This window comes from Rosa rugosa, chromosome 3 (genome assembly GCF_958449725.1).
Source record: "Rosa rugosa chromosome 3, drRosRugo1.1, whole genome shotgun sequence".
NCBI lineage: Eukaryota > Viridiplantae > Streptophyta > Magnoliopsida > Rosales > Rosaceae > Rosa > Rosa rugosa.
This window is the reverse complement of record NC_084822.1, coordinates 39,513,727-39,528,576: the sequence shown is the minus strand read 5'-3', so window position 1 is coordinate 39,528,576 and position 14,850 is coordinate 39,513,727. Positions and strand designations below refer to the sequence as shown.

Genomic DNA, 14,850 nt, shown 5'->3' with positions numbered 1-14,850 from the left:
ACAAAACAAACAATTTTGTATGATTTAAATTCCAATGATGCGTATAATGGATCCCATCAGTAGGGGACAAAGATGATGGAAAATGGGAGGGCAAATTTTCTATAACAGCATAGATTGAAAGATGATAGTAATTGTGCAATAAGTTTTGTGCCACTAATTAAAAAAATCAGACTAATAGTGTATAAAGTTGCTGCTAGTTTATTTCTTCCATATCAGAAAATTAAGAACAGACCTCAACCACTAAATTTACAGCTCACCAACTCGCAATTTACTAAGATGGAAGGTATGAGAGCAAGGAGTCACAACAGAGGAAGCGATCAGGCGAAAATAAAGCCAAAATCATGACAAAATAAACCAGATGACCATTGAAAATTCATCAAAATTTATGATCCCATTCATTGATTGAACAAACAAGACAAGAAATGTGTAGGTAATTCATTAGGATGTAACATCAGCCAAAACTCTATCATACTAACTAGTCCCTAGAATTTAGTACTTAACAGGAGCAATGATTTCAAGCTGGGCGCCAAGCTTCTCCTCCGCAGCCTTTTCAACCTTCACCTTGAGTTTGTTTAGCTGCTTCTTCCTCTCGTAAGCCAACTGAGACCTCTCTTTTCGCTTCTTTTCTAGCTCCTGTGAACAAGATATAAAAACAAGTTGAAAAGCCAGATATGCAATTTAAATTCAAGAACATCATGATGTGACTGTGTATTCGAAAAGCGGATAAACAAAAATGCCAATCTGCCAGTAGATTTATACATCTATGAACCCACACCCAGCCAGACAAGGAGTAAGGATCCTTACAAAGCATGCCAGTTGTCAAGCTTAAGAGAAGTTCTAAAGCAAGTCAAACCCATCTCAGTGAAAGAACGCAATATGTAAAGGACAGAAAACCAATAAGTGTAGTGTTCTGAAGATACATGGATAATGATAAGTCTAAATGGTAACGAATGCTAGCAGAGTACATCAACCCTACAACACTAGCTCAATTAAGCCTTTTGAAGCCTGCAGGTTAGAACCTATTCCAGTTTCCAGTTATGTTCAAATTGCTCAGAGTTTTCTTTCTCATCTTGGAGAAAAACAATAGTAGAGAACTAAGCTTGGTGTACAGATTGAGAGTTCATTTGTTTTGATTCAATGTCACACAATGTTTTGTCAAACGAATAAACAATCAGTATGTCTCCGTTCGCATTCGAATATACAGAGAGATAAAACAAAAGCATGAAGTTGAGTTCAGTCTTACCCTGATGGTATCATAGTGGTTCCATCCAACCTCGGACGACAGCTTACCCAGCAAGCAGTACTTGTGACCACTCTGAAGCCTCAACACCCTAAAATCACATTTCAATTTCAGTGAAACAATTCATCATCAAACAATTGGAAGCGAAGCGAAACGAAAAGGTCTAAAATACTGACTTGAGAGCATCAGGAATGACCATCCTCTTCATCTTATCAAAGGGGGGTGGGACTCCCTCGTAAGCCTTCAACCGAGCAAGTGCATTAGCTCCGCGCTTAGTCTTATGCGGAATCATCCCTCGGACGGTTCGCCAGAAGATTTTGGCGGGAGCGCGGAAGTGGATGGGGCCGTGGGAGGGCTTGGTGTTCATGCGCTTACGGAGGAACCGCATGTACTTCATCTTCTGCCGGACGAGGCCGCCGGAGATGGCAATCTCCTCGCAGCGGACAACCACCACCTTCTGCCCGTTGAGAAGCTCCTTCGCCACGATCGACGCCAATCGCCCCAGCATGTGATGCCGAGCGTCCACCACCACCTTCTTCGCGCATATTCCTGACCCCGATACCATTTTTCGTCTCTCTCTCTCTCTCTCTCTCTCTCACTGTGAGTCTGATAGAGGACGAGGAGGAGGAGGCTATAAGAGTCCGAATTAGGGTTTTTGGTACAATTGGGCCGGGTCTTATTTTACCCGAACCCGATCCAACGAAAATTACATGAAAAATTTACAAGACTAGGCTTCATCTTCAATGTCGTTTTTTTAATTTTTAATTTTTATTTTTATCAAATAAACAACTCAATCGCTGAGTCGAATTTACAACCTTCCACTTACGAAAGGGAGACTCATGGAAAACTATGTATTTGTATCTGAACACAATTGCTACGCGCCCTAAGACCGAGGTCGACATCTACAAGATCTTTCTCGTTTGACGGCGGCCCGGCGTCTGGGCTAGCCTTTAGCCTCGCCGATGTTGTTGGTCTGCTGCTAGACCGGCGATTGGTGCTAGTGCTTGGTAGTGGCTTCTTAAGAGTTCAGCGCTCGAAGTTTGACAGGATTGTTTGGCGCGGTTTTTTTCGGTGTGACTCCTGAGGCGCAGTGGTTTTGATTACAACCTCTTGGGACGGTCTATGACGACATGACATGGATTTGATTCTTAATTCTGATCGATTCCATGTGCGACGTCAACTTGTAATGGTTATGCGATATTTGTTGTTTCGAGTTGACTCAAACCAGTCTGGTTTCGATCTACTGGGAATGTCTAGCGTTTGGGACTTTCAGATGGTCGAGGTGGTGTTTTCGTTGATGGAGGCTTAGAGTGGCAGCGCAGGGATCGTTGGCTGTGCTGTATGTGTGATCAGTGTGCGAACAGAGTTGTGATTGAGTCTGGGCATGGGCCAGTCCTGTTTGGGCTTTAGGCCAAGGCTCTTCCTCTTTGGGCTTCACTGGGTTGCTATGGTTTCAGTTAGGTTTAAGTTGTTTTTTTTTTCCAATAATTTCCTATTGCTTTTAGGAAGCTATGCCCTTTTTGTGCACCCTTTGTGTTTTGTTCTAGGCTTCCTAGTTTTAGTGAGCATCGGATGTTCAATGAGTGGACCTATTTCTATATACCACATCTTCTTATTTTGTCTATAGCTGGCAACGGAAGGATAAGATGGCCTTGGTTACCAACAGATGCTTCCATGTCATACATGCATACACCCTCGTCTGTCAAGAACAATCTTATTACGCCACAAGCTGGTGATCACTACTACAATTTCATCTAGATTGATTAAAATGTTCCCCAAGTTGATTACACCTGTGCAAACTAGGATAAGATGGGCCAAAAAGGAGATTTGCAGCAACAACAATAGCATGTGGTCTAAAAAATTATCAGAAGATATGTTGTGATTGATTCAATAATGGCTGCCCATTTCAGATCAATTTTAGTCTCATGCAATATGCTAGTGTTGGCGAGCCATTGGAGTTATTTCACTTCCATGGTTTATGATTGGTTCTCATGCCTTATCTAACATATATCTTTTCTTTTATAGTCTAGGTGAAAAGAAGGTTTACCAGTTGTGTCTGTCACTTATGAGTAGATGGGGTTGTGTTGGTTTGATTGAGGGGTGATTGATCATGGTTGACAATGTTTTTTATTATCCTGAGGGTTTCATGAGTCCTCGATCATTCTACTCATTATTACACGATGATCAGAACCCCCCAAGTAGTAGTACTGATTTTCATGCTTGTAACTTTTTTTTCAATCTAATGTCAAGTGCAAGAGTCAATCTCCCTTCACAATCTACCATTCTATATCACAATAGCAACCAACCTTCCTTCTTCTTTAAAGTAATAGTTTCTTCTGCGCCAATAACCACCCACCTTGCATGCAATTGTCTTGCGGTTGCAATATGTTCAGATGGTGGTACTTAGCTAATAACATATATATACTCCTCTATCATATATTTCCTTCTCTCAACACTATTATGTTACTTAGCTAATAACATGTTAAAGCATTACCGTGTCAATTTATTCGAAAGAATCTCATTAAAGGTAATTTCAATTTTCTTGGTGTTGAAATCACATCTCCGGTAATTCTAGTTTCTTTAACATACTTGTGATATTGAGAAATATAAAGCATTTGCTACATTAGATCTTTAGGTGGCATTTGTTTGACTTCAGTCTACTTTGAGCAATCTAAGAATATGTTGTACCGATTTGTTTGGTGACATATATATGATTCAAATTCAGAAGATAGTAAATAGTTTGATGTTTGGTGACATGTGATCAAGTCATTTGTTGTATTGTTCTTGCAAAGTTATTTGGTTTAAAGACTTACTGCTCATTGACATGTGTTGGATTTAAGAGATTCTTAGAAAAATTTGACACACTTGAGTGTTAATTTCTGTCGAGGTCATTTGCTACACAAAATTCTTTTGTTGGAAGCATATATTTGATACTTAAAATAGTCAGTCCTTTGGTTAAAGGTTCTAGCATGTTAGTCCCTTGATTTATGTATTTGCTTAAAGGTTCTAAAATGTTAGTCCTTTGTGAAGCAATTCTTGAATGCTAGCCATTTGATTTATGTCTTTGTTTGCAGTTTGTCCTTGTATCTTGTGTTCATCAAGGATACAAATACACAATTGTGAATTGCCCATCATTCATCTTCTTTCCAATATGCACAACTTAATAATTGTGAGGGTATATCATAGTATTAACATTACATGTTTCTTTCAATAACGCTGCGTTTGGATGAGACACTTTTAAATTCTTAGGAAATTTTGAAATGATGGAATCTAGAACTCTATCAATTAAAATTCCATTAATTTCAATTTTAATTGTCTGGTTTTATCTTTTTAGAATTTGGAATGTGTAATAAACTAAGAAAGTTGACCTTCTGAACCCTGAGAGACCATGACGGCTCTCAATATGTTCAAGAGAGCCCCCTTAGCAATGTTGTGTACTGAAAATTTAATGAGGGAGTACTCTTTTTTTAGCACTAATGTTCCTCCTCCTCCAAGCCCTTTTGCAAGCCCTCCTTCTCCTCCAAGCCCTCTCACATGTGGAGTATTTAGGTTGTTGATTAAATCTGGTCTTTGTACTCCATACCAAGCAGCGCCAGATATTGAGTTTACTCTAGCTGATGTTTTGAGGGAATTGAAGGTTAATCAAGATAGCCACCTTTCCAATGTAGTCAAAGAAATAATATCAGATCTTGGTGAGGTGGTCATAGATTACATATTTGGTGGGAAGGCTTTCGCTTCCCTTGATCTAAGTATGCTGGCAGTTTGTGGTTCTAGACTCATCATTTCTAGTACCTATTTCTTGGCTCCTTTGTAAATATCTCTTATTCAACAGTATAAGAATCTACTCAATTTCTATAATACTGTTTATGTTCTATGGCTCGTTTCTAGAATGTTCCATCATATTGTGCTAGAATTTTTGTAATCTTCTAGGTTTGGACTTGGCTTAACCCTCCACCCCGTTTGTAATATCTTATTTATTAATAAATTTCCAAGGGAGAACATGGTATTGTCCTCTCCTCGTTTTTACCCAAAAAAAATTCCAGCAGTTTTAGTGTAATGATTGCCCTGTTATTCTTAAGCCGAATGGAAAGGTTTATGAATTAGTTGTGCTTGGTTTGTGGGAGGGTACTACAGAGCAAAGATTTTGTGATTTTTTTTCAAGATTTGATGGTGTTATTAGTGTCAAAATCTCTGAGATTTTATTTGGATATGTATCGTTTCAAGAGGAGGAGGAAGCAATTGCGGTTATACAAGGGACTAATCGACAGTGGTTTGATGGTCGTTTATTGTCCATGAGTCTGGTCTTACATGATTCAAATGGATTGGTTTCACTTTTTCATTTCTGGAAAACATATTCTTCGAAGTTCTTGATGGATATTCTGCGAGAAAGATGTGTGGATAATTTTCGTGATGGTAATAGGGAGCTCCCTTAAAAGTTGAAGAATTTGGACCAATTCCATATTGAGCGTATCTGTAAAGAGAGTATGGACAAGTATCTGGTTGTTAGATGGAATGACATTGTGAAATCTTATTATCCTAAAGAAGTTGTGGGGATATGTCCTTATGGTATTTTTTTATGGCAGACATTTATGATCGCTCTTCGAATTGTGTGTATCCTCAGAATAATCTTTTACTGTTTGTCTACCGGGAAATTGATGTTTGCCCAAAAAATTGCTAGCGAAGCAAAAACTACATTTTAAAATATTGATGCTTCATCATTGAAAATTGAATATGGTGAGAATTTGATTTTTGCACTTTTGGAGTTGCTAAATGTAAGCAGCCGACAATAATCTTTATTGATAAAGTTGACTCAATTTTTTCACAGGGTGACATGGAAGGTGGAAATGAGTTGATTGGGTGGCTAAAAAGACAATTTATCAAAGAAAAGCAAGCTGTTGAATGAGAGACTAATCGGATGCTTGTGATTGGTTCAACTTCCTTACCTCAAGTGCTTGATAAAGAAGCACTTTTTGAGTTTCGCAATAAACTAAGAAAGTTTAAAACAAATTAAATAATTAAAGAAAAAAATATATATTGTTTTGGAAACTATAAAGAAATAAGAAAAACTCCTACAAGAAAATTTGAAATGACACATATTCTGAAGGAAATTAAAGTGAGTAATTCAGACAATCAATTCCTTCATTTTTTTTTCCGCAAAAAATAATAATTTCCAAGTTTAAAAGGCCAAATGAGTTAATTCATGTTTAGAAATATGAATTTTTCATTTTCATTTAAATTTCATCTTTTTTTCCTTCATCCAAAACACATCGGTTAAACATTGAAGTAGTAACGAGGACATTATCATGTAGGCTTTCTTAAGAATACATCGTTACACATGGATGAAAATTGTTTTGATGGAAATTGAAGTGAGGAATTCAGACAATCAATTCCTTCATTTTTTTTTCTACCAAGAAATTCATAATTTCCAAGTTAAGGAGGCCAAATAAGGTAATTCATATTTAGAGATTATGAATTGTTAAACATTGAAGTAGTAATGAAGACATTATCATTTAGACTTTCTTAAGAATACATGAGCTGCATACGGATGGAAGCCACAAGATAATTAAAGACCTTGAATGTCCAAATAACTATCTAGTTACCATTTTAAATGAGGTTTAACACACGCAACGCCGTTCTGTTGAGCTTATGGAGAATGAGGGATATGCATTTGATTAGCGATCCTCCTCGTACAGTCTCCAATTCCGTCTCTAAATCTCTGATTTTCCACTCATTCATCTTCTTCTAAGCATATCTTCGCAAGTGGGAACTCATAGATAATTTCATTATCTCGATATTTTTCTAATCAAGACAAAATGAAATTTTTTATATATTAATTTTTCTTATGTGCATAGCGCGGGCACGCGGATATGAGACTAGTATATATTAAGAACATGAATGAAAATTAGTTTATCATTACTTCTAGCATTAGTTATCAAAATTTGTTTTTCGGAAGTAACTCAATGAGAGAATAATTACATAAGTCTAATAAATAAAGCACTTAGAGCATCTTTAGCAATGCTAGCCTTTTTGAGTCAAATTTTAGCCAAAATAGCTAAAAAGTCATTTTGGCTAGTCACTTTAGAAATACGTCTGTATCAGTATTCTCTATTTTAGCTAATTTTGGATTTATATTTATTTTTTAAATGAAGATTAAATAGTTTAAATGTATTTATAAATTACATAAAATAACTAAAAATGAATGTTTTAAATTATATAGAGCCTCATCTCGCTCTCTATATTTAGGAGCGAGATAGCTAAAAATTATAATAGAGAGCCACTTACTTAGGAGTCTGGTGCAGCTACTAAAATAGATAAAAAGCTAAACATGCTCTACAAAATAGCTAAGGAGCGAAAATAGAGAGTCTGCTAAAGATGCTCTTATTATGCTTATTTTAGGAAAAGAAAAACGTAAAAAAATAAAAATAAAATTAAGTTTATTAAATGTAAAATATCACAAAATAATTTTAAAAAGAATTTTAAAAAAAATGAGGTGGGGCACGGACCCATGTGGTATATATGTGCCTTTGCCCCTGCATGAGTAAACCAATTACATTTTACATTATTCTTAAAATTATGATTAGCTAACCGATGTTCAACTCTTTTGTTAGTTGATGGAACAAATTGAACAATATAGTTAGGAACAGCTTGAAGTAGAAACTTGATATCTCATGTCAAAGGGATTGACAATATATATCTCTTAGTTTGTAGATACGGATAATGGGAAGGAGCTAATGAAAATAACAGTGAGGCTTAATTCGTGCACTACCGCTGTGTTGGTAAATAAGTCCCATATTTTATAGCGGTGGAGGTGATTGAAGCCTTCTGTTCAACAAGGACAAGTGCAAAAGTATGCACTATGCTTAGCTAGGATATGGCATTAAGCACGAACTCAACCTATTTTACGGGATAAAGGTTCATTATTTAAAATTAAAGAGACATTGGCAGGTTGCCCTGAAAATGTGCATATATTCTAGCCAAGTTCACAAAGTGCAGTCGGTGTAGGAAGCTAGCATGTTTCTTTTGCTTAATCTAATTTGCTCAGCGTAAGTTTCTTTTTCTCCCGAGTAATGCTCATACATGGCAACTCCATCGGATCAAGCCTACTAGCACATCATCCCCTTGAATTTAACTCAGTCAAGTCGGTGCCTGGCTCGTTTGTATGGCTTCAATCCAATGCCATTCCATCCGATGAAGGGAATCCATACCCTTTATCGATCTCATGGATCTGAATTCCTCAAAACTCATAGTTGAGGCATGTGAGACATGGAGTATTTTTCATTCGAAAGACCATGGCATTGCAACAGATCGAGATTATGGAGGACGTCGAGTTTGAGGCTTGAAAGTTTTTTGATCTCCCCATAGACTAAAAATTGAAGATCGTAGGATTTCCAGATGGCCAAAGCGGATACGTAATGGCCCTAATGCAGTTCTTATTTTCCACCTCTATGTGGCATGAAGGGCTTACCATCCTTGGATCTGCAAATATTAAACATGTATATTAATGGAACATATAGACATGATCGATGCATGAGCAACATGAGGTATTGGTTCATCTTTATGTCACTATAGGTCCCGAATGATCGATTTGGTTCCCACCACAAAGTCACAAAGCACCTTTCCTTTTCACTAAAGATAGCATTTGGAGCAGAATGAAATTGAATCTGCAAGCAAAGCAATACAAAAAGAGAACTAGAAAATAAAGATCATTGCTTTGATGCACCCTCCATTAAGCATCCTATGCATAATCATCTTCCACTAAACCACCTTGCATTTCAAGCATTTGACCTATTTCATTTCAGTGTTGCTTGTTGATGGGGCCAACCTCAAACCATTTTATGCTTGCTAAAACCTGCAGAAGGGGCATCTATGATCATCAAATATTTGATGATGTTCTCGTCAGATATGTGTCTTACCAAGAAAACATTTATAGTGTATTATACGCATTCTGACACTAATCTAGCATGAGAGCATTCCCTACTATTACCCTCTAATAACGATATTCCACGTTTAATTTTATTTATTCCAAATTAATACTTTGGTATATACCCAGATTCAGGTCATGCTCTTTACTGGTTTTCTTCAACTGAAAGTGGTCAACTTCTTCAAAAGCTGCTTTTCAACAGCTACTACGGTGCTAACCATTAGCACTATTCGTGCATGGTGGAAAGAAATTATTGTTTTATCACCCTAGTATATAAGCATAAAGCATATGATTAGTTATATATGCCTCCCTCACCACGCCTTCATCATCACATTGTGCCATGGACCTCAATCACAGTTTTGTTTTTCTCCTTTTTACAGCTTCAATGTAATATAGTTACCCTTCTTATTCATTACCAACTCATCAATTTGTCTCCCCCACCAAAGAATAATCATTTTTCTTCCAATATCTTTTGAATTCTTCACCCTTTTTGATCCTCCGATCCTCTAACTTTTAATGATGGACCAGTTGGGTATACAAACTAAGTTAAGTCTATTTAGTTTCTTTCTTGTATCAATGCTTTTGGGTTTCTCTGGTTTCTCAAGATTGTTAACTTTCTTGGTGCTGATCCATTTATGGACCTTCTGTGTTTTTGGGTTGGCTTCTTTCTGTTCCTTGGATTTTGGGTAGTTGCTTTCTCTGATCAAGATGGTATGCATTTCAAGTACAGAGTTTTGGTTTATAGTATTCTTTCATGCAGTCCAATGTTGCTTATTCATGCATATGTAACAGGTTTCTTGAGCTTAACTTGTGGTGGAACTATGAATTACACCGATTCATCCAATATCTCATGGATTCGAGACAATGAATTCATAGCCACAGGCAACACCACTACCATCAGTTACATTGAGGGGACCTCCTCATTTACTGTCCCGGTTCGGTTTTTCCCAATTCTCCAATCTCACAACTGTTATAGGCTACCAGTGAGTAATGTGTCATTTTTGGTTCTTGTTAGAGCTCAATTTGTGTACAAAGACTATGATGGACTTGGGAAACCCCCATCATTCTCTGTATCTCTTGGCACAGCCATTGTTAGTACTATAGATCTCAGAAAAACCGATCCTTGGATAGAAGAGTTTTTATGGCCAGTTGATAAGGACACAGTCTCTTTTTGTTTGCATAATATACCAGATAGAGGGACTCCTGTAATTACTTCAATTGAAGTTAGGCCACTTCCCCAAGGAGCTTACACAAGTGGCATGGAAGATTTCCCACATAAGTCACTGAGGAAAAGTTATCGAATAGATTGTGGCAACACAAATGGATCCTTGAGGTATGTAGAGTTTAGAGTTACTTTAGACCTCTTTACTATTGATATACCTTTGAACCTTTTGTAGGAGCTTTGGTCACTGGTTTATTTATATTCAGGTATCCGTTGGATCCATATGATCGTATATGGGATGCTGATCAAAGCTTTGCACCATTTCATGTGTCAACTGGTTTTAAGACTCAACTTATTACCTTCAATTTTTTGGGGTTAAAGGAGAGTCTCCCAGCTGATATCCTTCAAACTGCAAGAGTTTTGGCACGGAGGGATGCCTTGACATATAACTTATCTCTTGACACCTTGGCAGACTACTACATTGTCCTCTACTTTGCTGGGATTCTACCTGTGTTTCCTTCATTCGACATCTTGATTAATGGTGATGTTGCACAATCGAATTATACTGTAAGAAGCTCAGAAGTTAGTGCACTATACTTCACGCAGAGAGGAATAAAGAGCTTGAACATCACACTTAAGAGCATCAGCTTCTATCCTCAAATCAATGCAATTGAGGTGTATGAAATTCTTGATATTCCAGAAGAAGCCTCCTCCACTACAGGTAACAGTTTTGATTTGCATACTATTTAATGAAGGTCCAATCTAATTTCTGTAACTGACTACACTTATTCGCTTCCTACATGATGTTGCAGGTTCAGCCCTTCAGGTTATCCAACAGTCAATTGGTTTAGATTTGGGATGGCAAGGTGACCCTTGCTCTCCGACAAAATGGGATCAAGTTGAATGTGAAGGAAACATAGTTACCTCATTGTATGGTCAAAAGGAACATAATGTGCATTTTATCTCTCATTGGAGAATATGGTGTCTTGTATTTTTCCTAGAGATCTCTGATATGGTCTAACTGTTTGTGTGTTCAGGAAGCTTTCAGACATCAACTTGAGGTCAATTAGTCCAGCCATTGGTGACTTGCTGGATCTTAAAACACTGTGAGCCGTTGAGACTGCTTAGGAGTTAGGACTGGTGTTAATAGTCTTAATCATTAAAGTGTCAAAATTAATAAATTATGTTTGCATATGTTTATGCTCCAGGGATTTGCATAACACATCGCTTACCGGTGAACTACAGAATCTGGGTAGCTTGACACGTCTTGAGAAACTGTAATAAACTAGTCCTCTTCCTTCATGGCCTCAAGTTATTTTCTTTCCTTTGCCAAGACATCAAGATTTACATTGCTTAAAACTTTCAGGAATCTGAGCTTCAATCAGTTAACTTCCTTTGGAACTGAGTTGGACAGCTTGGTTAGCCTTCAAATTCTGTAAGTTTAATTCTCTACAACAGCATTCTAATAACTAAGGTAGCTTCGGATCCAAAAGCTGATACTTGTAGTTTCATTTCTCTCTTCCTTATAGGGACTTGCAAAACAATACTTTACAGGGAATGGTTCCGGATAGTTTGGGAGAGTTGGAGGATCTTCACTTGTTGTAAGTCTAACGTTGGAAGAACAAGTTTAAGATATATTAACGAGGAGATGAATTGTAAATCTTCCGATTACCGTTTGGATAAGATCATTTGTTTCACTCAGTTATATACACTCATGCATTCATCAGGAATGTAGAAAATAACAAACTGCAAGGTGTTCTTCCCCAGTCTTTGAACAGAGAAAGCTTGGAAATTAGGTAATATTGAAATTAGAATTGTCATTGTCTGTACATTATTTTCCTCTATTTCTGACGCACCAAATTTGTGCAGAGCATCCGGAAATCTGTGCCTATCTTTCTCAACAATGACATGCAATGATTTCTCAGGCTCAGACAACTCTTCTATTGAGGCACCACAAGTTACTATCTTTCCCGGAAAGAAACACACGAAGCACAGTAATATAGCAGTTATACTCGGTGCTATTGGAGGAGCCTTACTCGCCCTTCTGATACTTGCCTCCATTTCTGTAATGTTGTATGTGAAGAAAAGAAGAACTGATGTCACATCAATGGAGAGTAAGTAGACATTTCGATTATGTATGTGAGACTTCAGTGGACACTACTTGGATCTTACATTTACTTTCTTTTTGGCTGTTTAGGGGCAATGTTAGATATGCGTAACTGGAATTCAGCAAAGGTTTTTAGCCACAAAGAAATTAAAGCAGCCACCAACAATTTCAAGCAACTTTTAGGCCGTGGAAGTTTTGGTTCAGTTTACCTTGGAAAACTTCCCAATGGAAGAATGGTGGCTGTGAAAGTGCGATTTGATAAAAGCCAACTTGGGGCTGATTCCTTTGTCAATGAGGTTTCCTATTCTGATTCTATTAGCATATGAAGAGAAATTATTATGACACTCATTCGCCCTTAATAACTTCTGAGTCTATATGGAAGTGCAACATTTGGCAAAGATGCATGAGAAATATGAATTTCTTGCAGTGTTGCTTCCTTATCCTTGCCTCTTATTGTTATAGGTGCATCTCTTGTCTCGAATTCGCCATCAAAATCTTGTGTGCTTGGAAGGATTCTGCCATGAATCAAAGCAGCAAATACTTGTTTACGAGTATCTTCATTGTGGTTCGTTGGCTGACCACCTTTATGGTATGTTTAAACATTAATTGTGCACCTATTAAAGAACTTTTAATTCCTTGCTGCAAAGTTACCCTTTATATTCGTCCAATATAGTACTCCAAGGGGTGTTCCCATTCTATAATTTATGAAGAAATTCTACTTCAGGTCCAAAGAGTAAAAAAGTTTCACTGAGCTGGGTTCGCCGACTGAAAATTGCTGTTGATGCTGCAAAAGGTGTGCTTGTTTCAGCTACTCATCCATATTAATCCTTCTTTCTTTTCTTTTCCTTAGGTTCTTATAGTATTAATTTTCTGACAGCTCTATATGAATTATAACTCTGTTTTCTTTTGAAGGATTGGACTATCTACACAATGGAAATGAACCACGAATCATACACCGTGATATAAAATGCAGTAACATACTTTTGGACAAGCAGATGAATGCTAAGGTTTGTGATTTTGGCCTCTCTAAGCAAGTAATGCAGGCAGATGCAACTCACGTCACCACTGTTGTCAAGGGAACTGCTGGCTATCTTGATCCTGAGTATGTCTTTAAAACATTACATAATATATATTGTTGATTCTGAAGGATCACTTTCTTCATTTACTTATGGCTATATTTATACTTGTAACTCAATGAGCAGATATTACTCAACACAACAGCTTACTGAGAAAAGCGATGTCTATAGCTTCGGAGTAGTTCTTCTGGAGCTCATTTGTGGAAGGGAACCATTGAGTCACTCAGGAACTCCAGACTCCTTTAATTTGGTGTTATGGGTAAGCACACTTCTATCGTTTTCGTAAAATTTCCTGCCTTGGTAAGAGAAATGCGTCCAACTTTGCTCATTCTTCTTCCCATCCTGCAAAGTACTTTCATGGTTTACTACCCTTCAGTTTCTAGATCATCGTTTGATGAGAGATAGCTGAGTAAACTACCTTAACTTCATTGATTGTTTTCCTAGATGCATGATGTTAATATGAGACTGAAAATGAATGGTTTTGATCGTGAAAATATATTTTCATTGTTAGTCTTATTCTGCGCCTTCTTCGATTTACATGTGCAGGCCAAGCCTTACTTACAAGCAGGTGCTTATGAAATAGTGGATGAGAGCCTAGAGGGAACGTTTGACGTTGAAAGCATGAGAAAGGCAGCCCTAGTTGCTGTAAGGTCCGTAGAAAGAGATGCATCAAAAAGACCAACCATAGCAGAGGTCTTGGCTGAGCTGAAAGAAGCCTATATCATTCAGCTTTCATATCTCCAATCTCGCGACATATGAAGATGACTCCTGCTCACTACAATTTTCCTTTTGAGCTGCATTTTGTTGGACAAGTTCATCTCATATTATTTTATTAGTAAAATGAGTGGTCTCCCTCGTGTGTATCACACTGCTATGGAACATGATAACTCAGGAGATATGACACATTGTGGATATATAAGTATGTATTTGTCTCAGATTAAATGAAGTTCGAGTGTGTCATCTTTTTTGGGGAAGCAAATGGTGTAGCTCATTGCTTACCCCACTATGTGAGTATTGTTATGAGGAATGCCTTTGGTTAGGAATGAAATAATATTTCATGAGATGTTCATCTCGAAGGGGCAAAAGAAACATCTTGTTCTCTGTTCAACAATTTCAGATCTCTAGTGGACCAAGGATTCAAACCCAGATGAAGTTCTCAAAGAAAAAAAAAAAAAAAAAAACGAATTGATCCTTACAAGATCTATGTATGTATTACAATTACATGAAACACATAAAAGAATATTCCTGAGATCAGGACGTGCTGAGCAACGAGCATAGATCAAGCTAGTTTTCATATCCATGGACAATGGAATGACTTACCAATCTGAATGCTGTTGCTCTTCA

General features: G+C 37.3%; 2 protein-coding genes across 2 annotated transcripts; one reads left to right on the top strand and one right to left on the bottom strand.

Annotated features, from left to right (window-relative positions):
- Nucleotides 1-342: 342 nt before the first annotated feature.
- LOC133738565 (large ribosomal subunit protein uL13w-like) lies at nt 343-1,849 on the bottom strand. The gene is made up of 3 exons (XM_062166121.1): nt 1,417-1,849; nt 1,244-1,331; nt 343-633 (listed from the first exon to the last, which is right to left on the bottom strand). The coding sequence occupies exons 1-3, from the start codon at nt 1,803-1,805 to the stop codon at nt 490-492; spliced, it is 621 nt and encodes a 206-aa protein (XP_062022105.1). The 5' UTR covers nt 1,806-1,849; the 3' UTR covers nt 343-489.
- A 7,278-nt stretch (nt 1,850-9,127) lies between these two features.
- LOC133736858 (probable LRR receptor-like serine/threonine-protein kinase At5g48740) lies at nt 9,128-14,569 on the top strand. Its single transcript, XM_062164450.1, has 16 exons — nt 9,128-9,872; nt 9,954-10,494; nt 10,590-11,044; nt 11,136-11,253; nt 11,361-11,429; nt 11,532-11,600; nt 11,690-11,758; nt 11,853-11,924; nt 12,051-12,119; nt 12,193-12,437; nt 12,521-12,726; nt 12,893-13,019; nt 13,155-13,223; nt 13,343-13,532; nt 13,633-13,765; nt 14,053-14,569. Exons 1-16 carry the CDS (start codon nt 9,797-9,799, stop codon nt 14,263-14,265), a joined length of 2,721 nt encoding a protein of 906 aa, XP_062020434.1. The 5' UTR covers nt 9,128-9,796; the 3' UTR covers nt 14,266-14,569.
- Nucleotides 14,570-14,850: the final 281 nt, after the last annotated feature.

Excerpts from the sequence above, each read along its gene's own strand:
- LOC133738565 (XM_062166121.1), bottom strand. The coding sequence starts at position 1,805 with ATGGTATCGGGGTCAGGAATATGCGCGAAGAAGGTGGTGGTGGACGCT. Across the intron at positions 1,332-1,416 it reads GTCATTCCTGATGCTCTCAA|GGTGTTGAGGCTTCAGAGTG; the intron begins GTCAGTATTTTA and ends ATGTGATTTTAG. Across the intron at positions 634-1,243 it reads ACCACTATGATACCATCAGG|GAGCTAGAAAAGAAGCGAAA; the intron begins GTAAGACTGAAC and ends TCTTGTTCACAG.
- LOC133736858 (XM_062164450.1), top strand. The coding sequence starts at position 9,797 with ATGGACCTTCTGTGTTTTTGGGTTGGCTTCTTTCTGTTCCTTGGATTT. Across the intron at positions 13,020-13,154 it reads GTTGGCTGACCACCTTTATG|GTCCAAAGAGTAAAAAAGTT; the intron begins GTATGTTTAAAC and ends ATTCTACTTCAG. Across the intron at positions 13,224-13,342 it reads TGCTGTTGATGCTGCAAAAG|GATTGGACTATCTACACAAT; the intron begins GTGTGCTTGTTT and ends TTTCTTTTGAAG.